At 36.4% G+C, this 27,735-nt stretch overlaps 1 protein-coding gene across 2 annotated transcripts; it reads right to left on the minus strand.

Annotated features, from left to right (window-relative positions):
* LOC101744508 (oxysterol-binding protein 1) lies at window positions 1–26,782 on the minus strand. 2 transcript variants are annotated; one of them, XM_038016308.2, is made up of 13 exons: window positions 26,495–26,782; window positions 24,308–24,496; window positions 22,640–22,916; window positions 21,760–21,928; window positions 16,373–16,494; window positions 15,212–15,289; window positions 11,532–11,636; window positions 10,280–10,391; window positions 7,596–7,782; window positions 6,823–6,910; window positions 2,279–2,452; window positions 1,536–1,724; window positions 1–1,123 (listed from the first exon to the last, which is right to left on the minus strand). In XM_038016308.2, the coding sequence occupies exons 1-13, from the start codon at window positions 26,635–26,637 to the stop codon at window positions 626–628; spliced, it is 2,331 nt and encodes a 776-aa protein (XP_037872236.1). In that variant the 5' UTR covers window positions 26,638–26,782; the 3' UTR covers window positions 1–625. The 2 variants fall into 2 exon arrangements, with proteins under 2 accessions (XP_037872236.1, XP_004926895.2); XM_004926838.5 differs by lacking the exon at window positions 2,279–2,452 and adding an exon at window positions 5,016–5,189.
* Between the last annotated feature and the right edge of the window lie 953 nt (window positions 26,783–27,735).

The following is a 27,735-nucleotide window of genomic DNA, read 5'->3' on the forward strand; positions in this document are numbered from 1 at the left end:
TGCGTGACATATTTTATTTTTATAATCAACATGATACAGATGTTATGGCTTTATTCAAATATTATTTTAATATAATAAAAATATTAACAAATTATCTTACACCAGTTGAAAATGTACATTCGTAGTAGATCTTACAATATCCTAGCGGCCGACGAGTCGATGTGTCGACTCGCCGCAGATTATAACTTAGATAACGTTCATCGCTCATCTACCGACGACGGACGCGCCCTGCTTCGGGGACGCCGCTGCTACATTTTAAATCGACGCCTATACAAATTTATCGTCTAGTTCGTAAGCTTGACGAAATATAAATCGCAAATCTTTACACAAGCACCAGCCGACGGAACGTGGCGACCGTCGCACTATACACTATATTAATTTATTAAACACGAGGAAGCTTTGGATCGATACTTTCCCTACGGCGTGCACGGTGACGGTGACACACGGTCTGCGGAGCCCGGCTGCCGTGGGTTCGGACGACGCCCCGTCGAGGTTTTTTTCGCGTCGAGTCCAATGACCTACTCGCGAGAATGACGCAATCTTCGCGACGCGGGTGAAAGCTTTATGTACAGAGGTGGAGCGCGGCGTATCTGGGAACAAAGTTCAGAGCTTCGCCTCGCAAGGGCTAGAAAATATCCGGGCAGCCGGTCCAGTCCTGGCGGCGCTTGCAGTCCCAGTAGCGGTGGTTGTAGAGGTGGCGCAGCGTGTTCCCGGCGCCGGGCTGCGCGTCCCTCGTGAACCAGAGCGGGGGCGGGGCGGCGGGGGCGGACAGCCCGCGCGCGGCCGCCGCCTCGGCCTCCGCCTCCAGCCGGCGCCGCGCCCCCCGCTGCTTCTCCTCGAGGCGCAGCTTCTCCGTGTTGGCCTCGTCCCAGCAGCCCTCCTCCATGAGGCGCTGGTCGGGGCGCAGCCGCGAGTCGGTGGGCGCGACGCCGGGCTCGGGCTCGTTGAGTTGCGCGGCGAGCACGGTGAAGTTGTACCACTTGTCGGAGTCGGGCGGGGCGGCCACGCGCTGCCACGCCGTCACGAACTTGCCGGTCTTGCAGACGGAGTTGTCGGCCGACGTGCTCGTGACGGGGGCCACCTCCACGCGGCTGTCCCAGTGACCTTGTAGCACGTACCTCGGCTGAAACATTACAAAAATAAAACTATATATATTTGTATAATGTATTATAATATAAAGTAAGTATATGGGTGTGTGTGGGTGTGTGCGCGCGTGTGTTTGTGTGTGTGTGTGTGTGTGTGTGTGTATGCGTGTGCGTGTGCGTGTGTGTGTGTATTCTATGTATCACTGTATGCACTAGATTTGTGTTCCTAATTCTTTTTTCCTTCTGCGAGCCTACTGGAAGAAATTTCAACATGAAATAAGTAGTGCCCTTGTACTCTGTATCCTTATTGTCGTGTTTCTTCTAACAGCTGTCTATACAAAATATATTAAATAAATAAATAAAGAGCATCGGAAATTATCTAAATTTTCTTTATACATTATCGTAAAGGCATAGAAAGTGCGAGAGAGAGAGAGAGAGAGAGAAACGTACCACGCCGTTGGGATCCTTGACAACGCCCGTCACTTTTCGTTGCGTGTCTTTGCTGAAGTACCCGTAGGGCAGGTACTTGAGGTGCGCGACGTACCCAGTAGCCGGGCCGGCGTCGCCCACGATGTCCATGTCGCCGTGGTTATCGACCCACAGCTTGCCCACAATGATATTGTGGACGGTGGTGGTCACCTGTAAGATCCGTCCACACCGCGTACAGTTTCAATTACAAATTTCAAATGCGACACCACCACCAAGTCTATATCAAAAGGAAAATTTAAAAAATATATTTTTTATATCGAATTAGAAATATAATTACAAAATAGTATGTATCATATATGTACAAGGCTAACAATTCTAGCATGCAAATTCTACTGAATTCGTCAGCTGACGTCAACGCCAGACAGGGATTTGAACGTACTCAAACGTCACTGTCATAAAAATGTCATTAAAACGATGTATTCAATAGAACTAAACAGCGTATGGGTAGTTCTGTGTGCTTAGTGCGAGTATTTTAACGTTCTCGATAGCGTAAAAGTTAGCTCATATTTCAAGTATGGAATGGGATCGTTTGCTACGTTTGCCGCTAGGGGCGCTGTTCCAACTGCATACAAAATTGGCTTAATTTTTACGCTATCGACAACGTTAAGAAACTCGCACTAAGCACACTGGTCGCCACAGCGTGACGTTATTTAGTAGAAACGCACACACACACACAAGCAATACAGAGTTAGTTGTTCACAAACCTTACTCCACCGATATTTATTTCCCGTGGAGAGGAAGACGACCTCGGCGGCGCCGCAAGGTGTGACTGAAATGAACTGTCCCCGGAAGCAGGTGGAGAGGGAGCAGGAGTAGCAGCAGACCCACCCGTTAGCTCCCTCGCAGTGCAGCGCGCTCGTGGGCGGATGGTGCTCCACCTTTATCCACTTACCTTTGTCAACGTGATGTTTCATATTTTGATCTCTATTTGCTTTTTACGTCGATGCAAAATTTCTCAGACTTTTTGTTAAAGTCGGTACCGTTGATTGGGGGGAATAGGGACAAATCTGGGATATCACAATACTTTTGTTGAGTTGTTAAATTGAACTTTGTTGAACTGAAAATGACTTTTATTTAGTGTTTAAGAATATTAAATAGTTTTAAATTAGTCGTCAAAGTTTTGTAACTCATTAAAGATATTAAAAAGTTAATAAACTAAAGTTAGGTACCTACCTAACAACTAAATTGTGCCACCCCTATTGTGAAACTCTATTGACCCCTTAAGCGACCCGATTCACCCAACGCCTGGGTGAATAGGGAAAAGTGAGTTTTTGTAACTTTTTATGATTATTATTTATACATCTTAAATGCATTATAAATGAAAATTTAAACTACCGAAACCATTATGATCTCCATTTTATTGCTATAACTTAAAAAAAAAACGATAGAAATCAATGTCTAACTTAAAGTGTCCCGCCCGATTCCCCCCATTTTACGGTAAATAAAGTAATAAATATGAAGACTAATTTAATACTAAAAGGATAATTCTGGAATAACTCAAGATTTTCACGAATTTGTGGAAATAAACTTCATAATCGTTAACGAGTTACCTATCGATGAACATTGCCAGCATATTGGTGTTGTTTAAAAAGTACCTAAACTGTTCTTATGATAATTGTTTTTTTTTTGTTTTATTACAACTAAATTGTGTTAATTTTAAATTGTTCTTAGCTTCTAGAATACAAACCTTTCAGTTTTCGTGCCGTCTTTACTCATCGTTATCTCGACTATGAGAATAGTCACAGACATAATATAGATAGTAAACTTCACATAGAAAAAAAAACACAGTTGCCATATTCAAAATAACGTTGCCTTATTAAAGTGTCTGCCTTAATATTACATCTGTGACTACTATTGTACGTTCGATACGAATCACGGAGGACAGAAGTAAGGAGCACCATCTCAGTGTATTAAAAAGTGCCCGTTGATAGAGAGCCAAATAAACGCGACGCCATAGTAGCGTGAGGAAAGATTTTAAAAATAGCACCATAAACTACTTTATGTATTGCTGGAGAAAGCTGCTTCACATTCCTTGGACAGCTATGAGATCCAATGTCTCCATCCTCGAAGAGCCGAAGGTCACCAAGCGCCCGCTGACTACGTGCCAGGAAAGGATCCGGAGTTTCTTTGGGCACACAATGCTATCCCCATTGCACAGCCTGGAGAAACTCATCATTCTCGGACAAATTGAGGGGAAGCGCGCTAGAGGAAGAGCGCCAGCTAGATGGGTGGACCAACTCAAGGAGGTGACTGGAGGCCAGATACAGGGAGCGGTACATATGGCGCAGAACCGGACCGAGTGGAGATTGACATACAATCACGATCCTCAGCATTGAGGGAACGACCAGAAAGAAGAAGCTACCACACTTCACACTGTTTAAAACTGCTATATTCATATCATTTCCACTTCCTACACTGGCGCTATTTCGGTGAATCTTCCAACAATAACTTGCTGTTTACAGACGGGACATTTTTTTTTTCAACTTGTCCCCTATACAAGATGGTACTCCTTAGTTCTATCATCCTCCATGATACGGATGAATCAACTTATACATACCTATTTTTGTCGTGACTACAACACGCAGATCCTTAATGAGAATTTAGCAGCTTATAATTATATTTTTTAATAGATTTATTTTAGTATTGCAAACACTCACACAGTTAAATCGATACACACACTCATGCAAAGGTTTAGTTTTATTTTTTTAACTCGTTTTCAAATTTGAAGGGTTATTCTTAATGTGACTTTGAATAAAAGGGTCCTTTCCTTGTTACGGCTGTTCAGTGACCTACACTATAAAATGCGGTCGTGGTAATTGAGTATTATATTTTAGCTTAAGTGCCTTATTCACGATCCATCTTGCTGTACGTCCCGCCAAGGCCATGCACGATGCACGATGCATTTAGCGCTTTATTCACGATCCATCACGGCTGTACGTCAGCTCAAGGCCGCAATTAATAATAATTATCGACGTACGTCAAGCCTATTCATGATCCTTTTGCATCGTGCATCGTGCATGGCCTTGGCGGGACGTACAGCAAGATGGATCGTGAATAAGGCGCTTTATTTACAAATCTGAAGGGTTATTCTTGATGTGATTTGGGATGAGAGGGTCCTTTCTTTGTTACGGCTATTCAAAGTGACCTACACTGTAAAATGCGGTCATGGTAATTGAGTTTTATATTTTAGCTTATTTACAAATCTGAAGGGTTATTCTTGACGTGATTTTGGATGAAAGGGTCCTTTCTTTGTTGAAGCTATTCAGTCCCAAAGTGACGTACACTGCGATCATTTTAATTGAGGAAACAAAAATCTTAATTTTGATTTTTAGCTTTATCCCAGCAATCCCACGGCAATTAGCGTAAAACTAAGTTCAATTGCGTCGATATCATTTTGTCAAGCGGCATGCATCGTCCGAAGGCGGGGGTGGGGGGGTTTACCTTCCTCCAGGTGTACTTGTTTCCGTGCGCGAGGAACTTGGCGGAGGCGGCTCCGAGCGGTATGATCTGGAGGTACTTCCCCCGGAACTTGGTGGTCATGGTGAACTCCTGCCAGCACTGCCAGCCCGACGTGCCCTCGCAGAACTGCGCCACCATCGGCGGGTGATGCGACACCTACGTACCCCACCACATCTTTACATACACAACTTCCTATAAAACATTCTATATATTTTCCTTTATTTTTATTTTGGTCAAAGCGTGTTTCCTCTTGAAGTGTTGGTATCTTCTCTTTAATAAAACGTTCCTGACGTTGGATTTCTATTGTTCCACTGAATCAACAACCACTTCTCAGTTAACAAGCATTATAAATTACATTATTTGTGTGTTGAAAAAAATGTATATCGACGGGTGTAATTTGGTTATAAGCGACATTTTTGCAACTTTACAGAAGAGCCATTTAAAGTTTAAAATTTGAAATAAATATAACAAAAAAACTTTTTCAGCTATTTGAATGAGGTAAACTTAATTAAAATTTGGTTAAAAACACCGAATTGTTGATGCTAATACCAAATAAAATGGACCTTTAATTACAAATGTCGCTAAAAACCACCTTTCAATCTCAGATATTAGTAAACTTTCCTTTGCTTTTTTATAATTATTTATTTAAACATAAAAAAAAACATAAAACTATGTAAAATAAAGTTTGTTTACATATCTAATGTTTTCAAGGAAATAAATACAAATAATGGTTTATGAATGGAGGTGATTTTTACAAAGAATTTATTTAAAAAAAGGGAGGTATTCCAAAATCTCTCATATTAATTAGGCTCAGACAGTTTCTTTCACAAACGATATTAATGTAATTTCCTAACAACTAAATAAATTAACCGATTTCATCATAAAGTTTTAAATTAAGGAACTATATTAATGATATAAAAAAAAAAACAAAAATATGTTTAAAAAATAACATTATTTTAGAATTAAACCTAGATTTTATGTTTATGAAAATGTATGAGATGGGAAAGATGACAGAGAACATGAGTAAAGACGGAACTTTAATTAATAAAGAGAGGAAAAATGTTTTTTTTAGTGCCAACTGTCAGTTTAAAAAATATTTAATTTAAGAAAATCATTATGAATGTACTGATGCATCGGTACCACAGATCGCGAGGAAAATAAATAATTGATAATAACCTGAAAAGCACCCCACCCTTTTTTTACAATAATTTTTTTTTCCTACAATCATTTTAATTCGAATTTATTAAAATTTATTTTCTATTTTTGAGTTGGATTTTCTATAAAAGCGTATTTTCTTAGTTTTTTTAAACTATTATTTATTTTTCATTTATTTTTAGTTGAATTTCATTTTATTAAATTTTTTTTTAAATATTGAATTTTCATCAGTAATTAATACGTATACCAAGTTTCGAGTTAATCCGACGTTTTGAAGGGGGTCAAAATCATGTTCAAAGATTCCGTTATATACTAACATACATACGTATGAAGCTAATAAAAGCGTATTAAAAAGAGATGATAGAGGATAAAGAAGGTTTAGAAGATTGCACAAAGTGGGAATGAGTTGCTCGCTCCGGGCATTTCAATATTGCAATAAACGATACGTTATAATACTCATTGTAAAAATAAATATTAAAAAAAAAAGACATGCCCGCTGAGTTTCTAGCCAGTTCTTCTCAGGACGGATGCTAGTTTTTGCGAATTGGCGGTAGTTCTTTTGACGTTCAACAAGTATGTACTTTCATTTATGTTGAATAAATTTGTTTTGATTTGATTTGCTTATTGTACTTGCCTGTTCGGAGATGGCTCGCCAGCCGAGGTCGGCCATGCGGTCGCATTCGAACGTCTCGCCGAGCAGAGGATTGAACGGTTTGTTTGTCCTGGGAACGATCAACTTCCACATCAATACAGCCATATTATTCTTATCTTATATTATATCTTTAAACGAGCAATTCTTGTATATAAATATAAATATACACAGGGTTACAGGTTAAGTCGACCTATTCCCGTTAAGAGTGTGTAGCTGACATGACTGATTTGACCATGAAACACCCTACCCTAAATCTAGCCGATTTAGAGATTTCAATTTAATTGTTTTTTATAAAAAATACCCAATTTTCGGCTATCAGCTTAGATATTTTGAAATGCGTAAGTGTTGTTATTATTATTACATGATTTTTACTTGTAAAATAAGATGCTGTATGACTCCAATAACCAATATTGTACGTAAAATGAATAAACAAGTCGTTTTAGACGATTAAAAGTTATAATAACTAATAAAAAATTAGAAATAAAATTTTTCTATCAGGGATATCTTAAATAAATATAATGGCGCATGTTTGGCAGATGTGCTTAACAATATCTACGTTTCATCAGCTATCAAACGAGGTATAACAATCTAGGATTTAAATAAAACATCATAGATAAATAAAGATTTCCTTCTTCTTCTTCTTCTAGAAAAAAATTGATTTTATTTCTCAAGGCGCATTTACGTTGTAGATGTCCATGAGCTCCAGTAACCACTTAAAAAAAGGCGGAGAATTAGCATAGAGTAGGCATACGTACCGGCACGCGGTGGTCGCGTACGAGGAGACTGTGAATGCGGCGACGTAGGCGAGTTGCTGCGCGGGGTCATCGAACTTGGCGGCCTGGTCCAGCACCGACGAGTACTCGTAGTCCTCCGTCAGCCGCTGCAGCATCGACAGCGGCTCGCTGAAGTTCACCGGGATAGGGATCTTCGACAGCTCCTTGCCTATAGTTTAAAAATATTATTTTTGATGGGTGGACGAGCTCACAGCCCACCCGGTATTAAGTGGTTACTGGAGCTCATACGACATCTACAACGTAATTGCGCCACCCACTTCGAGATATAGTTCTAAAGTCTCCGTATAGTTACAACGGCTGCCCCAACCTTCAAACCGAAACGCATGACTGCTTCACGATAGAAATAGGCAGGGTGGTGGTACCTACCCGCGCGGACTCACACAAGAAGTCCTACCACCAGCAATTACGCAAATTATAATTTTGCGGGTTTCATTTTTATTACACGATGTTATTCCTTCACCGTGGAAGTCAAACGTGGACATTTGTTGAGTACGTATTTCATTAGAAAAATTGGTATCTACCGGCGAGATTCGAACACCGGTGCCACGAATGCACCGGACGTCTTATCCGTTAGGCCCAATGAAGTAGGAAACCTATGGAAATGAAACGTCAACCAAAATTTCGTGCCACTGTGACGTCATCTGGCCACAAAACATGGCGGCTTTAGTGCTGTACAAAAGATTTCAATGTTATCAGGTTTTATCGATAAACGTTCTTGGCTCATTTTATTTTAAATATTGTTGAGTATTATTTATTTGTAGAATTTATACTTTAATGGGAAGTAAGTAGGTATATTGTTATGTGCAAATATGATATGATTTAGATGGGTGAAATCTAAGACAAGTTCGTCCTTCGAATTTGCCAAGTAAACGATATGATGATTTTTAAAAGTTGCTACACTGATTTTATAAAGTTGTCGTTTGTCGCAAAACATAAAGATATGGCGTAGTTCAAAGACATCAGCCCATTTCTAGCATGCTAAATGTTATCGTATTTTGAGTACGTGTTTTTCTTAGACTATTACAATCTATTTTAATTGTTTTGCTGACTCTAAAGTCCGTAACATACTACCGCAGCGCACCCCAAGGAAGGTGCGCCGCACCATTTGAATCACTTTCGCTTGAGAGTGATTAAAATTTTAAACTTATCAAGGGACCGCGTGAAAAAAAAACACCTACAGAACATTTATTCATTAATTACAAACGTCATTCCTTGTGACTTCCTCTCTAAAATCACTTAATTATTAAATATTTAACAAATTTACAATAGTGTTTTACTCACTGCGGAATATTTTATTTAAATAGTTCCGAAGAGATTTTGTCGGTAGCCTTTTTCCCGAAATATCTAAACAGAATGTCTAAATATGTTTTGATGACATATTTTAAAGTGGTATTTATGATTAGTGTCATGATCAATAGATACCGACCGAAAAATGCATTTTTCGGATGAGGGCTCCATAATGAATTTAAATACATATAGATAATAGTTTTAGGACATCGACTTTCTTGAGATCCTATAAAATACGTTTTAATTATTATTTTTGTATGTTTTAAGCATGATAAATTATGAAATTTTATATAATCAATCATATTAAATCGATATCATAGTCAATAAATAATGTACAACCCAAAACAGACGGCCGAACTGACATGACAATGACATTTGGCGCGCAAAACATGGCGGATTTTCGGCCTCATTAGACGGAGACGGAGATATTTACGTATATTCATGTTTCATTTTATGTACGCACTGAAATACTGTTATATTGTTTTCCTGCGAGTTAAAGTGCTGAGTAAGAAAGAGATAGATATATGTTTATGTATGTGCCTTCAAAATGGGTGCTATTTATATAAGCAATTGTACGTATAGAACAATATGTCGTGTCCCTACTATATAGGTCTATGGTTAGGCCACGACCACTCCGCGCACTTTTGACGTACATTGTCGATTTTTCAACAAAAATGCAATTCAATTAGTTAGTTATTTTGCTCATCATGTTTTAAAAATGCATATGAATGAAACACACTGCTTAAAGGCATATTTTCTCTGCTGATCAATCATGAAATCTTGCTGATCAAATAGTTATTTTGCGGACTGGATGTTTATTATGCAAACTCATGTTATTGCAAGCTGCCTATTTATGATAAAATTTTTGACCATTATCAAAATTATTTGCGGAACAAGTACTGCTGCCTGATTTTTTTAATTGCAAACAAAATCTATCTTTGTATGCCGACCAAATTATTTCAATGCTGTTTTTTTGTGGCTCACCAAATTTTATAGTTGCTGAATATTTAATTGCTTCTCCATATAAATTGTTCGCATTAAATTTAGTTGATTAGTTGTGGCAGTACAATGTGCACCGGTCATCATTCTCGTCGAACCCGTCGCTTGCGACGAAGGGCTCAACCAGTAAATTAACCTTCAGACACAGTCCACTGAGTTCCTCGCCGGATCTTCTCAGTGGGTCGCGTTTTCGATCCGGTGGTAGATTCTGCGAAGCACGGCTCTTGCTAGGGTTCGTGTTGGCAACGTCGTCAGGTTTAAGCCCCGTGAGCTCACCTACTTGTTAAGGCGACGCTGATATAGCCTCTCAAGGCTATCAGTTTAGGTAAGAAAAAAAAATACAATGTGCGGCTCCTCACCTATACAGTTCTTCATGATGGACCAGAGACTGAGCGGGTAGTTGGGCTTGTCGGGCACGCGCGTGCGGCGCGGGCGCCCGTCCACGCAGCCCGCCGCCTGCGACACGTGCGGCTGCGGGCGACACGTGCCACATTCAATTTGTGTTTTATTGCTTAGATGGGTGGACGATCTCACAGCCCACCTGGCGTTAAGTAGTTACTGAAGCCCATAGACATCCACAACGTAAATGCGCCCCCCACCTTGAGGATATAAGTTCTAAGGTCTCAATATAGTTACAATCAATTGCTGTCCCGTCCTTCAAACCGAAACGCATTACTGCTTCGCGGCAGAAATAGGCAGAGCGGTCGTACCTACCCGTGCGGACTCACAAGACGTCCTACCACCAGTAATTAACGTAAGCGTAAACAATGAGTTGACATTTCGATATATATATTTCAATGAGTTTTCATATCCAGATTCATACAGTTTAGCACCAATTTACACGTGAATCGAGTGACGCACTTAACCAGAATACCAGTTTTTAGCAGTTAAAATCTGGTAATGTATAAACTTAGTTAATCGTCTATGTTGTGGCTAGACATTACTTCTATAGAATCTTCATTATATGCTAAAAAATAACACTAGTGCTTTTTTTTTATTGCCCTAGTGTACGTAGTGGCTAACAATTAATTAGACAATACACATTTTTTTGTGTGAATGCCATAAATTTCCTTTATAAGTATAAGACGGAATTTGTTTAATTACACTAATTTAGATTAAAAAGTTCAAACATTGAATTAATAAATTAAACTAGTGGCGTTCGTATAATTAATTTTTTTTTATATTGCCGTATAGGCAGACCAGCATACGGCCCACCTGATGGTGAGTGGTTACCGTCGCCCATGGACTTCAGCAATGCCAGGGGCAGAGCCAAGCCGCTGCCTACCACTTAATACTCTCCACAAGCCTCGTTTGAAGAAGGACATGTCATAGCGCTCGGGAAACACCGTGGAGGGGAGCTCATTCCATAGCCGGATGGTACGTAGCAAAAAAGATCTCTGGAAACGCACTGTGGATGACCGCAGTGGCTCCAGGTAGTATGGATGAACCGCTTTTAACAACCGGTAGCTTAGTCGGAACTTTGAATAAGCCGTTGTATTTCCCCCCTACCAGTAGATCGATCTATATTTCGGTGCAAAGTACTTTTTAATGTCCCACAACAAAGTAGGTTACTTCACGAGAAGATTTCCATGTAATGTGACTGTAACGTACCCAGACGACAATGTCGGTGTCTTTGGCCGGAAGCGACGGTGTGGTGCTTCCGTCGGCGCCTCCCATCGCGCTCTCCGCTCGCTCCTTATCCTCCACAAATATCACCTGCACATATAACATAGCGTATACTAATAGTGAAGCCCGATCACGCTCTGTGACTGTCCCTTAACGTGTGATTAAACCAATACTACAAGCATGCCCACCTGTCGTAATCTGTTACTACTACGATAAAACCCAACACGGAATAGGTCAACAAAACTGTTAAAAATTTTCAATTAGTCAACAAACAAAAACACGGACATTATTTTGTATATTAAAAAAATTTAATCAGTATCATTTAATGATAGAATTCGTTTTAAATCATTAACAACAAATAAACATATATAAATATACACCTCAACACATCTCACCTATCCTATGTAAGATTTTTGGTTCCGGTACATAGATAGATACAGGTCAAAGCAATAAAGACGTGTTAAAAATCTAGGTCGCCACGCGTGTAGGTAGTTGAGTTTGACGAGGCATAAAACCAACGTTCGCCCGAAGAACGCTTTTTAGGGCGTTTAATGGAATTTAATAATATGCCGATAGCGAATTGAGCCTACTTTACAATTAAAATAACAGCAAACAAGTTATCAGTGATTCATAAACTATTAATTACGTGGTGGTTTTGTTGCTTCGTTTTTAAAAAAAAAAATTATTGCTTAGATGGGTGGACGAGCTCACAGCCCATCTGCTGTTAAGTGGTTACTGGAGCCCATAGACATCTACAACGTAGACGCGCCACCCACCTTGAGATACAAGTTCTAAAGTCTCAGTATAGTTACAACGGCTGCCCCACCCTTCAAACCGAAACGCATTGCTGCTTCACGGCAGAAATAGGCAGGGCGGTGGTACCTACCCGCGCGGATTCACAAGTTTTCCTACCACCAGTAATCGTTTGATGAATAAACGTGAGCAAAAGAGCTTTATGCATTATTTAAGTGAATTGTGCTTTCATAAATTAAATAAAAGAAAAACGCTTTAATGTACAACAAATATAGGGGAGAAAAGCTATTTGATTTTATGCGACATTTCGCTTATTACTTTAAACTTAACTTAATAATTAATTAAATCAAATTAACTATGAATACTTTGGTTTAAGTTTTACTAATTAAAGATCCGTTTTATTTGGTATTAGTATCAACAAATTAAATGTTTTTAATTGTACTTCAATTAAATTTACCCTATTCAAATAGCCGAAAAAGTTTTTTTTTGTTATGATATTTTTTTCCAAATTTCAACTTTAAATGGCTCTCCTGTAAAATCGCAAAAATGTCGCTTATACCAAATAGCCTCTCAAGCCTCGATATAACATCCCCTGGGAATAGTTATTTTTGTCTACACGAAACCCTATGGGCCTGGTACTCGTGTCCTTTTTTTGTACTCTTGATAACGTCAACACAATGACGTTTGTGTGCAAAACGTCATCGGTTGTTTAGTTACGACCATAGACCTATATAGTAGGGACACGACATATTGTTCTATACGTACAATTGCTTATATAAATAGCACCCATTTTGAAGGCACATACATAAACATATATCTATCTCGTTCTTACTCAGCACTTTAACTCGCAGGAAAACAATATAACAGTATTTCAGTGCGTACATAAAATGAAACATGAATATACGTAAATATCTCCGTCTCCGTCTAATGAGGCCGAAAATCCGCCATGTTTAGCGCGCCAAATGTCATTGTCACGTCAGTTCGGCCGTCTGTTTTGGGTTGTACATTATTTATTGACTATGATATCGATTTAATATGATTGATTATATAAAATTTCATAATTTATCATGCTTAAAACATAGAAAAATAATAATTAAAACGTATTTTATAGGATCTCAAGAAAGTCGATGTCCTAAAACTATTATCTATATGTATTTAAATTCATTATAGAGCCCTCATCCGAAAAATCCATTTTTCGGTCGGAATCTATTGATCATGACACTAATCATAAATACCACTTTAAAATATGTCATCAAAACATATTTAGACATTCTGTTTAGATATTTCGGGAAAAAGGCTACCGACAAAATCTCTTCGGAACTATTTAAATAAAATAGTTTTATTCCGCAGTGAGTAAAACACTATTGTAAATTTGTTAAATATTTAATAATTAAGTGATTTTAGAGAGGAAGTCACAAGGAATGACGTTTGTAATTAATGAATAAATGTTCTGTAGGTGTGTTTTTTTTAAACGCGGTCCCTGGATAAGTTTAAAATTTGAATCACTCTCAAGCGAAAGTGATTAAAATGGTGCGGCGCACCTTCCTTGCGGTGCGCTGCGGTAGTATGTTACGGACTTTAGAGTCAGCAAAACAATTAAAATAGATTGTAATAGTCTAAGAAAAACACGTACTCAAAATACGATAACATTTAGCATGCTAGAAATGGGCTGATGGCTTTGAACTACGCCATATCTTTATGTTTTGCGACAAACGCCAACTTTATAAAATCATTGTAGCAACTTTTAAAAATCATCATATCGTTTACTTGGCAAATTCGAAGGACGAACTTGTCTTAGATTTAACCCATCTAAATCATATCATATTTGCACATAACAATATACCTACTTACTTCCCATTAAAGTATAAATTCTACAAATAAATAATACTCAACAATATTTAAAATAAAATGAGCCAAGAACGTTTATCGATAAAACCTGATTACATTGAAATCTTTTGTACAGCACTAAAGCCGCCATGTTTTGTGGCCAGATGACGTCACAGTGGCACGAAATTTTGGTTGACGTTTCATTTCCATAGGTTTCCTACTTCATTGGTTACGACGTATTATTAAACAAACACACTTTTAAATTATCTGTATAGACACATAGATTGCTGTCAAATTCAATCCAATTGTTATCCATTATCGTAAAGTTAAAACACGTGTTTTTGTCAAAATTTAGATTTTGCGATACTCTTATCTGGGTCATTTCTTTAATCAAATATTTTCCAAAAACTTAAATCTTTGCTTCAAATGGAAGTAATACTTGTTAATTCAAAGATGCTCTGTGTCATTGAACCATATGGACAAGTCACATGCAAAGAATACCGCACACTAGATAAAACATTACACACAAAACCAAATAGTTGTGATAAGGCCGCCGCATTACTCTATGGATATCAAAACGCCACCGCAAGAACTTTTTCATTATATGTCAACGGCAATATGCTACCTTAGTGTTCTGCTCTTACTCTCCCAACTCCCTCTAAATGGGATACACATGGCTCAGAACCAGTTGCTCGGTCTTGCCTGTTTATGACATGACGCTATCATATGTTCCAGATTGTAGTAGGATAACCGTTAGATAATAATAAAATTGAGTTGAGAATCAAAATCATGAATTTAATTAGTAGTTAATAAATCTAAAGGTTAGATAATTTAATTGCCCAGGAAGGAATCAGAGCATGGTTATAAGGTATCTAAGCTATTATTCCTAATTTTTTTTTTCTTTTCAATGAATATATCACAACTTTTTTATTGTTATTTACTAATGACTATTATTATGATCCATTCAAACAGTTCTGAATATTGGTATCAACCAGGTAAGCGACATGTTTGATTTATTGATTATTTATGTAAATTCAAACAGGTCGCAATCGCTGAAAGTTCTGAATTATATTCAAACAACTAACCTGTTGTGTTTCTGTCACTGTTTCACCTTCTGATTCATCCGAACTTTCACCGTCCTTCACTTTGTTTTTTCTATTAACCTGTAAACAATACAAGAGTGACATCACCACTAAACGAATAACAGTCATTATTATAATGGTTAAATTATTGTAATTTAAAGTATATCTGTCATAATCTTATTAAAAGTGAAAACTATCTTTAAACTACAACGGTTATTATAAAAATTTGCCACTGCAACATTAAACACAACATTTACACATCATTTTATCGGCTAGTACTCTAGTATTATCTACTAACAACTTAGTTTACATTTACCATTACAAATGTGTCAATGTCAATGTTCAGTTTCGGATGGTGCAACAACACTATTCTAAGTTTCAATTTGACCTTGCTAGCTGCGATGAATAATTTCATGTTTAATGTTTTTCTGAAGGTCACGGTGAACTCACGTAATTAGGATGCAACATGCTAGCGATTTTAAAAGTTTTATTATGGAATACACATTTCATGAATACAGATTCGATCACTTAAAATACACTCCAAAATATACCATGACAGATACTAAAAATCGAATTATAATTTAAAAAAAAAATGATTATATTATATTATTATATAAACGGAAAAAGCAATGTTTTGTTAAGGTTGTCATCGTTGGTATTCAGTCAAGGCCATCTCTTGTTTATTGTTGAGTATGGTCATAGTTGTTACTTGTAATTTGTATATGTATATAAAATTCAAAATACAGAAATTTGAAGTTTGTGAAGAAAAGCTTATATCAGCCACTATAATGTACTTGTTATTTAAGAAGTTCTCTTACAGTGAAGTGTTTGTTGAAAAAAAATGAATTATTATTAATCATTTCAACCATTACTTATACAAGTCTGTCTATTTATGTTGTGAAGCAGTAATGCGTTTAAGGATGGTACAGCTATTGTACTGTAAAACTGAGACTCATGTCTCAAGTTGGGAGACAGCATTTAGGTTGCTGATGTCTATGGGCTCCGGTGACAACATAGCACCAGCAATGCTGTGAACTCTTCCACCCACCTAACCAAGTCGAACATAGTGGCACTTTGTATGTCATGTGTCATTAAATAATATAGTAGTATGGAAGAAAGGACATCACTTGATATGTAGATCTTACTTAAAACACTGCTACTCACTGGTACTTTAATTACAAATGAAGTCTTATCATCCATGTTGGTTGAGATGCCCTCCTCCACTGCGTCAAAGAATTCATGGTCTTCATCCTCAGTTTCGTTGCCTTGAGTTGTCCCGTTACCACCTATAAAAGAAAAGTAATGTCAGATTTAAAAATTTGTTGTTGTATTCTTAAGGTTTAAAAATCTCAACATGTGGCAGGTTTATTTTAAAGCTATAATGCAAGGAATCCACTTCCAAACATAGGCCTTCCCTTGATTTATATAGTTAAATTTTGAGTTTATTAAAAAAATACATATTGTGCAGATTTATGGCAAAATTTAATTTTTTCTACATTCTTTATTTTAAACAACAATTACTTTTATTGGAACTCAATTATTTCAAATACCTTTAATAATATACTATAATAATGCCACATTCTAATTTGTGAATACTAAAGTACATATTGCTATTTTCCTTTATTTCACACACATAGTACATATGAGTCGACTATTATCAAAGCCGGCAATGTGACTTTTGGACAATTATTGGTAAATCAGAAAAACGAATTATTGACTTTGTATTCCATTGGCAGTCACAAAACTCTTCTGAACGACATCTTAGATAAATAACAGGTTAAGTATTAACCTTTATTTAATGCAGGTTTTGAACAGTATTCTTTGAAGGAGACGATTATATTCAAATCAATCTGTATTGACATATCAATAACATTTTTTTGTCCAAATGCACAGATTGCCACCTTTGATAATAGATGACTCATATTTAATCAAATGATGAATGAATAATGAACACAAATAATTAAAATTAATTCCTTGCTTTTCAAAGTCTCCATGTGGTAACTACTTACTCATACTAATACATTTTTTAATTGATTTTATACTGATAGTTAATATTACATTGCTCAACAAGAGATCTACATATGAAATCATTGTATGATGAACAGAACCCGATCCAAAAATGTATTCCCAGGAAACAAATCAAAATTGTATGGAACCAAATATATTCTAAAACTAGTGTAACTGTTCTACGAGTAACCAACAAAACAAAATTAAACAAATAATTATCACTTTGTTGGCTCTGCAGCGGAAAGAGCATATTCAATATGTAATTAAAGCACCATTGCAAAGTACTGCTCATCTCTTGCATAACCACCTCTTTAAAACCTAAAACATGTGAATTGTGATTTATTTCAAGCAGTGTACTAGTGAAGTTCTTCCTGTATACATATCAGGAATTAAAAAAAATTAATGACTCTGGCATTTATGTACTGTAGAGTTATCAGATTGTATGTGACGTGCAACTCATCATGTGCTTCGATGCATTTATTTGGGAACTCTAGAATTAGACTAGAATTTGCATTTATTGTTGAAGTAGAATTTTTATTTATCATACTACACTTTGATTAATGCTTGTTTTGAATGCAATTCACTATTCTGTGTTTATAATATTCAAAAGAGAATCGTGTTTTCAAAGCAATCCATCATCAAGCATTTGTGATGATTCAATTTCGTTATAGTTTCGACTTACCGCCCATAACCGCCAAATATTCACAGCCTAACCTCAAGCCGACAAGATTTTTTTTAAGCACGAATACACACACATAACAAGGCAAATATTATACATAGGAAATATATACGATTCTTAATATTTTACCACTTGTAGATGGAAAATGAACGCCACGTTGTAGTTTCGTTTCTCATTCAAAAACAGCAGACGATAATTTGCTAAACGTGTACGTAGCACTACCAATTAACTATTGAAATACATTGCGAAGGAAAACAACCTTGAATTCGCCAAAAAAAAACTGTCTACTATAAATGACAAATTGGCCGTTTTGCTTCAACGTTTACGTACCGATGTCAGTTTTTTTTATCACTTAACACATATTTAGTACACTATTTTTGTACGCATAATTATTTAACAATTCGTGTGAAACTCTCCAAAATTGTAATTTTATGGTCAAACGAAAATATTTTTCGATTTTTCTTCCGTCACTTGATAGTGCGTTCCATACCACGTAGAATTTTGTAAATTTATTAATCGACTTATTGTGACAGCTGACAGCTGACAGATCAATTCATTATTGCCACACATTTGCCTCCAAGGTAGGTAGGTAGATATTTCGCTTTTGAATTGATGCTTAGCTTTTGCCTGACAAAACTGTATCTATTTATACATCTATGAAAGCGATTTTTTCAACATAATTTTTACCAACTTAAAACACAGGATTAATTTGAAAATTTTGACGTGTGTTAAGGTCTTATCTTAGACATTTGCCATAACCAAAATAAATTTTTTAGACAAATTTATATTTTAATAATTTAGTTTTTATTGTCATTGATGTAGAGGAGCACATGGCCCATCTTATAGGTAGTTGTTACCGTAATTCATGGACTTACTAAAACTATTTTCACTTATTTATTACCAGTATTGAGATATTTTAATGTCATGTATTTATTTTAAATGTAGCGAATAAGCTCATTTTTATATTCAGCTTTAATAAACCTTCTTTCATATTTATTTGGTGGTTCACGAGTTCAAATCTAACACGCGTTAAATGGTTACTAAAATTCATAGAGATCAGAAAGTGAATATTGCTACCGGTTTTGAGGTAACAGGTAGAATTATTTATAGTACTGTATTATTAAAGCTATCCTTCAATCCGAATATACAAATGTGCACTCTTGTGTGACACACACACACACACTCACCTATGATATTGTTGTGAAATTAAATTGTGTATTTTACTCTAATCTACATATCAAGAAGCGTGTGCCAATTGTCAGTACGCATCGGCTTGGCTGTACCTGTAGCAGTATCTATGGACGGTGAACAGTACTTACCATCAGTTAAGAGAAATGACACTGCTATTGAAGTCAGTAGAAAACTTTTGAGTGATTATAACGAAAAAATTAGATTTTTAAGAAAACAAAAAATATTACCTTTTTTTAAATGGCATATTTTAAAAACTTAGCCCAGTGGTAGCATAATCTTTACAGTTACTGTCCTGATCCGGTTCTTAGGTGAAAAGGGTTGCATTAGCCGCGCCAATAAAGAAACGAATCTAAAATGGCGGCGGCGATCATACGTTCTCACTCTAAGCTATTATTGTCTTTAGTCGCACACGACGCGTACTGCATGCAAAAAAATATCAGTTCTGACTTTGTTCTCAGACGCGCTCTGTTTTCTCTCAAATTCTGTTGTTATTTGTTGCATTTGTTCGTTATTTCGTGGTTTTTTTGTTATTTATTTTACACCTCCCCCTCTGCCAGGGCACAAAAGTAAAGTAAATTCTCATTTGTTTTAAGCTATTGCATAGATTTTATCGCGGGCCTTGAGCGCGGCGACCGAATCATGAAATTCCGTAACGAAAAAAACCTTACACCCCTCATTCCGCCTACCATGTAGCTCGCGTTCAATACATTCACACGTTGCGCTTGTGTAGTGTTTGTGAATAAGCGCGTGGCGTGACGCCACACTGCATGCGCATGTGCTAGCACATGCGCATGAAAAGTCTGCCCATTTCTCTCGCGCGGTCTAGCTTATGAGTGTGAAGGGGACAGTTAAGGTTTTGCTTTTATTAATGTTTAATATAGCGTGGTCTTGTTTTATTATTGTTTTAATATGAAATTATCATTGTCTAATTATAATTGCATAAGTTGATAAAAAATGCTATGCCATGCTTTACCGCGGTAATTTTTTTTCTTCGGGTAGAGGGCCGAACCTCCTACGAGGTCCCCGCGCAAAAGGGGCGCGCTGGGAATGTGAGACTCAACGGTCTGCATGGTGTTGTGAGCAGACCGCGGGCCCAAGGATTTTAGGGCCAACCCACTAAACGACTCCCCTGCACTCTTACACCCGACGTCCGGTCCCCTCCGAGGTCAGAACCCGGATGAGGTAGGGGGGCTACCACGGTCAACACTACAACCAGACGGCGCGGCTCACCCCAAGGACGCCCAGCCGACGGAGCCTTCGAGGCGAATCGAAGGCTCTGAAACGTCAGCCGTCTTGGTACGGCAGCCCGTCGGGCCGCCCTGACGGTGCCGCTGGTGTCCCGGAATACCCCGGTCGGGTCGGGACGCGATACACCGTCGACCGGTCGCTCTATTTACTCCACGGCAGCGCGTTAGAGTGCTGGTAGCGCGACGCGCGGCCTTACCCCCTCAGGTCGCCCCTTGAACCGTGGTAGTTCCCTAGTGCCACACTTTTTTTTTATTTTTTTTTCCAATAAACAACTTTTTCTTTCTATCTTTCTTTTTATTTGTTGACCCTACCATCTGTCAGTGCAGGTACATAGACGCCATTTTCGATTCGTTTCTTTATTGGCGCGGCTTATACAAAGTTTCAGTGCTATGTGTCAGCAAATAGATAAAATTTAATAATAGATAAAAGCTTAAGTCACTAAAAATTTAAAATATATATATACATGAATCCCCTATACAAAAACATTCAGACCATCGGTCTACTGAGGACAAACATGTGTTTAGATTTTTTTTCTTATAAGTAACATCACAATGTAAATAGACCCACTTCGATAGAACGGCACGACACGAAAACCCTCTCATCGTGGCCGCCAGTAACTACATTCCCGATCCTGCGGGCAGAATGGAAAGCAGTCAACGTCGCGTCGCCCCAAGCACGTCATTTCAGATCCTCCCGATCCACTAACGGTGCTTTTAGGTACTTCAAGCACCGGTCATCGTTCTCGTCGAACCCGTCGCTTGCGACCAAGGACTCAACGAGTAAATGAACCCTCAGACACAGCCCACTGAGTTTCTTGCCGGATCTTCTCAGTGGGTCGCGTTTCCGATTCGGTGGTGGATTCTGCGAAGCACGGCTCTTGCTAGGGTTCGTTAGCAACGTCGCCAGGTTTGAGCCCCGTGACCTACTAATTAAGGCTACGCTGATATGGCATCCCAAGGCTCTCAGCTTAGGTATAAAAAAAAAAGTAAATGGACAAAGATAAAACAATAAGGTATGTACAACTTTCTCCTCTATTTGTCAAATGATTTTCTTTTTTTGTTCAGTAGATATTGAAGACTTTGATAAAACAAACAAATTATATATTGCATAAATTGAATCCGTTTGTTGATAACTAGAAAAACTAGTATATACAGATACGTAGTCTTATACTATCAACTACGTATTTATCAGAATACAAACTTCCCAGATTTTATTTCATTATATAGGAAAAGAATACATTACAACATATTTGCATATGAAATCTTTTATATTCATTTTTAATTATTATTCAAATGATTATATTGCATTAAAATGGAAATATTTTACATTAAAAGTATCCAGTGAATAGTATTCTTTAAAGATGATAGATAATTCTTAATATACCAAGGTTGGAAACTGTGTTTCTAAATATTGAGAAGTGGCTTACCTGTGTGCGGGGTGGAGCGTGCCGTGACCGTCTTTTCGAGCGTATCATGTTGTCTAGCGAGTTGTTCAACCACCTCCTGTAGACGGAGCTTCTGTTCTCGCTCGTGTTGCAAAGCTCGCGAAAGTCGTGCGCTTGATCCGGCTGCTGCGCTCATAAACTCAGAACAAGCCTAGGGGCAAAACAATCATAATTGTAAAATAATCTTTGTCATTACCATGACTTAAAGGATAAAGAGCTGGGTTTAATATGAAGCTATGCACATATCCTGTACTACACATGCCACAGACTATACAGAATATGCATCCCATAGACAGATATCTATTTACTGTAATGAAATCAGTACTTAACACATGTTCATAAACGATTTCCACAATGAGGGAATACCATTCCATAAATCAAATTCGTATGAATTATAATATTTAAAATTATTGGCGGAAGCGTGATGTGAGAGCTTGCACGGGTAGGTATTGCGCACCTTGTCCAGTTTGCCTCTAAGTAGTAATGAGTTACGTCTTGAATGACGAGATAGCAGTTATACTCTACATTAGACATAAGACAGGTTACCGTATTTATATTGTGTTAACTATTAACTCTGGCCACCACTTAATACCAGATGAACCGTAAGCTCATTTTACTAGTATCAATAAAAAAAGTCATTAATGGGCAGCCATTACTTTCTATTAAGAATATTATCTAAATATTTTGGTTTATTTTTTGTGTAAATAATACTTTTTTATGATTCTATGTAAAATATTATAGGCATTCGATTAGAGTTTAGGTCCATGGCACAGAAGAATCTTAGGGCTGTCCGTCTGAGTTAGATTTTGATAATTCATTTCTAATAAATTCCAAATTTTAATATAGCAGAAGAAATTATTACATTCATCATTGCATTGCAGGATATTCTAAAGAGTGTCGCTCGTTCGGAAACTTGCTTCGTTGTATCCGAAGGTGGTATTTCCAAGTCAACAAGTGATCTCTGTAGTGCTGTTCCATGTCTTGCTACTAATTCTGAACAGGTACGCAGGTCATGAAATCTTGCTGCCAGTTCTCTTGCAATGCCGCCAGTGTCTTCTCCTTCACCTTCACCAGCCCCACCAATTACTACTGCTCCAGATGCCACCTGGTCTTCATCATCGTCTGATTCTTGAGCTCGACTATGAATGAATGAATTAGGAATATCAACATATTATATATTAAAATAAATTGACAGATGAATCTGGTCAATCTGGTTTCTAGAACAGGTTAAAATAATATATATATTAGGAAAATAAATGAACTACAGTAGTTAAATATTGTTTAACATAATATGATCAATGCATTTCAACTTAAGAAAGACTATGTTGAAAATAAAACATTTAAATGTACTTTTTCATATACTATAATTCTATTTTTTAAGGTATATGAAATTCTAAAATAAAAATGATAATTGTGAGATTGAACTATAAAAGACGACCCAATTATATTTAAATAAACTTTGGAAAAAAGATTTGCTCAGTAACAATAGGCTGGTATACTGGTATAATAATTACAGCCAGGTTGGACAGTCTGGACCCCATGATTCAAGCGAAGCGATTACCTTAAGACACAAGGTCTTCTGATTGTCTGATGTATATCACTCTTTAAGCTTGAATGCAAATGGTTTGGGGCAGAATTAATGAGGACAATGACAAATACCCAGGAGTGTTCCCATAAAGCCCATTACACTTTATAAGACTTTATATTATTATAATACATTATTAATTCAGCTTGTAATAATTAATGAAAATGTGCTAGGTATATATATAATTACTAAAAACTGTAGCACACCTTAGCTACACCACTTCAAGCCCAATAGATGCATTATTTCTGGTAGTTTCCTGGTTTCATATAAATATGGAACTTGGTAAAGTAAATTATAAATTTTTAATTATTTAACCTCATGATGTTCACCTACACTAGCAAAAAATAAATAATGGAAACATTCACGAAAACTAATATTGGACATGATTATTCTGAGGATATTAAATGGTGAGATATGAAATTTGTTTGCCTACTACTGACTTGTTTAAATTTATTCAGGTCCAGCAAATATTAATTTGTACTTCAGCATAAATACTTAAATTAACATTGCTTTTAGTTTATGGTTATATTCTATATTATTACTGTTTCTTTAGTAGATATTTGCCTTAAACCCTGTAAACAGAGTTGGATATTTTTACTTGTAGGTTAGTTACATTTAGAAAAATGTTCAAGGGTATCCTCCACGTTAGTAATACGTAGGTTAATGTAATTGTTTAATGTATTATATTGTGACATAATTTTCTTTTTCCTTACATTATAAGTTAGATTAGTTTTCGTTATTGTGTTGTTTTGTTGTAATTGTAAGGAACGTTGTTGTACAAATTCAGCACTATGTCTTGTTTTGTCGTGCGCACATAACTTATGTTGCAAGCCAGATTTTGTTTTTTACGTATACTTTTAGCTTGTGATGTGTATTGTGAGCCTAATAAAAAAATAAATAAAAAAAAAACAAATTACTGAATCGATATTTTCATCTGCTACTTACATAGCTTTAGCCTTGGCCAATTCTAGGGCTGTAACCCAACTCTGACGTTCTACTTCATCATGAGCTTTAATGTAGAATGTCTGTGTGCCACCATTGCTGATGACAAAAGTACATGAATCAGCAGTGTGAATAAGAGCACCGAGCAGTGAAATAGTTCCTCTACACGTATGCGCCATTTCTGCTTGGTTCCTGCAAAATTAATTTATAAATGGTTATTTTAATATTCAAATAAAACATTTATTAGTTCGGGTTAATCGACAAATGATAACTTTCCATTTATTTTTCTTATTATTTTATTTCTGTTTTCAATAATTATAGTTTTTTTTCGTCACAGGCACATGGTAAATATTATAATGAGAATAATAAATTATATTATACAGTCAAAACCGTTTACTGCGACATCGTTTAGAACAACATGCCGGTTATAATAACCTAGAACAAAGGTCCCGGCTGAATGCTATATGACCGCCTTATTAAAAACATTGCTTTATATGACATTGCTAATAACCGCATACGTCATAAAACGACCACAACTAACTAATATTTCGGAGAATTAGATCTGTTAGAACGACCGTGTAAGCTGTATTGTAAAAAATTTGAATAGGTATCCACCTTTATCTTCAATGGCTTTTAAAATCAGGAAAGAAAACAATAGGATTTAGTTTAGTGTAGGGTCATTTCTAATTCTTCGAAACAAAACACGTGCATGCGGTAGTCAAAGCCCACTTCTTCATATCTCTTCAGTTAGTTTGTTACTTATCTATACACAAGACGCACCAAAACTTTGTGGAGTTATTTGTGAAACTTTCAAAATGTCGCAAAGAAAAAGAAAACAAATTAATATTGAAGAAAAATCGCGTATTATGTAAATATATTTTTCCAATAATTCCCTATCGATTTGTTTGTACTTGTACGATACACATTAAACATCACCGGTTGTTACGACTATCGGTTTTTACGACTGAATATGAGCAGTCCCTTCGATATCGTTATAACAGATTTTGACTGTATAAATCTAATAATAAATATGTCAACGACTCACAAAAACAGCAAAGATATATGTATGTATGTATGGCTTAAAAATATGACAAGAATAAGATCAGATCCACATTTACTAGAGTTCATTCATAATGGCAAGTACTCATTCTTTTTAGCAAATAAGCACTAAATAAAATTTATTGGTTAACTTGTGTAAGAATGAAACCACAAAATTTTATATGTTTGATATTTAGACTTTTAGTCTAACACATATTTTAGTATTTACTTTGGTATTCCCTGTGTTGTCAGCACTGTTAGTCTGTCACATTTCAGATTCAGTAACTACTTAACCATAGATGAAATGTAAGCCCTCTCTCTACCCATCATGGGCAACTTAATAGTCTTTCATTTAATAATTACTATCAATGATAGCTCTTATCAATCAATGTTAATACAAGTTTGTCTCAACTTTAAACTGAAATCAAATATCCAATTCAGCAATTAACTAAGGAACAAAGCTATGTAAAATTATATGACTTACAGTGTTAATATTAATAATAATAATAATTGGAAACTGCATAGACTCTAATTTAAGAGTAGGTACTTATTTATGTTAGTTAGTTAGTTTAATAATTATTCATTTTTACTATCCACTTTTCAGAACTTAGTTCTTAGTTTTCTTTACACAGCAATTTGAGATGGTCACTCCATAACTAAACATGATGTAAATATGTACTGTTTAATTAACAATATTAAGAACTACTGGGGAAATAACTATAACCTTGAAGCTTACATGCAGGCAAGGTCATTGTTAAAAATTAATGAATCTTATATGATAATTTTGTCTCAATGGATTATTTGAAAATTTGTGGACCGAATGTCCTTGAGCCTCTATCAATGTTAAATAAATAAAATTGAATTATTTCTTTAAAGAATTATTGTAGGTTCAGGCGAGATATATGGGTACACTGTAAATTTTAAACTTACACAACTGAAAACTCTAAGTGTTATAGGAGTTATTGACTACAGTTGATAATAATATTATGTGGTTGGACAAAAAAAAGTTACGTGAAGATCCAATGCGTCATATGGAAACAGCAAAAATCAAACAATCAATATGATTAGTCGGTGTTGTTAACAAATTAAAAAAGGGTTTGTATATTCAGCATTTGGACACTAGTTAACACAAAAATTCGTTTAGCCATATACCTGTAGTAGGATAATAATCCGTTGGACAACACGAACCACCTTCGTTGATATCCTTTTAGGTAATTCGTCCATTTGAAAAGCCATCCTTTTTTTTCAGGATCCCCGGGTATCGGTTGACCTTTAGGCACAATTGCTTCAGACATTTTAATGTGATAAATGTAGTTTTTTCTTAAAAAAACATAATTTAAAAAGATCTACGCCACGTCCGTCGCCCGTCCACCATATCAAAATCAATTTGACACAATTCGACATCATCTTTCAGCACTCACTGTCAGTGTCAGTCAGTCAGCCATGCATCTCTTAGTAGAGTCTGTGGTCAGGACGTAGATTAACTAAATAGAATAGAAATAAAAAATGAAAAAATAATATGCGATATTCGGTTTTTTTTTCCTACCAAACTTCATCCACCCAGGCCTTATTGAGATTGAGAACCTGTGTCAGTGTAACCGAGAGAGTAGGTGAGCTCATGGGGCTCAAACCGGGAGTGTTGCTAACACTGGCCCTAGCAAGAGCTAGGTAGGCTTCGTAGAATCTATTACCGGATCGGAAGAAGATAACTGAGAAGATCCGGCAAGAAACTTAGTGGGCTAAATTCTTTAATAACAAGTTAGGCCTAGCACAAACGATATGCGCATTCCATCGAATATCGCAATTAATGTCTCAACATTTTATCATCGAAGATTTTTCCTTTTGATAGGTTATTAATTTTTATTTTTATTAATTTAACCAATATAAAACAATATTAAACTGTCCGTTTTTGTCAGCTCTCAATATTTGCGAAAGATTGCAGCAAGATTTCCTGCACTTATTGGAAATACCTATACTATATTAAGAATAGATTAAATTAAAATTACCAGGTAATCAGCTTATTTCTCTCAAAGCGACGACTAGTACTAGCCCCTAAAACTTGCTAAAAACACAATACCGTCAGCTTTTTTTAATTAAGCACTATTGATGGAAATAGTAATATCGCAGTTAGAAGTAGAAATTCAAGACTAGTACATACCAATATTAAACGACTTAGAACATCGGTTATTTACGTTAACTAAATATTGGTATAATTTAAGAGTACTTATAGACGGTATTATAAAGGTACGGAATTCTAATCCCTATCCTAATCCTAAGCACGCGTTCGTTCAACAATTAGTTACAAAGTTAAAGTTATGTTTTTAAAAACAACTTGACACCAACAAAATTGCATTTATTGTGAAATATCAATTGAAAAATGTAATAAACATATA

Source organism: Bombyx mori, chromosome 16, assembly GCF_030269925.1.
Source record: "Bombyx mori chromosome 16, ASM3026992v2".
Classification (NCBI taxonomy): Eukaryota; Metazoa; Arthropoda; class Insecta; order Lepidoptera; family Bombycidae; genus Bombyx; species Bombyx mori.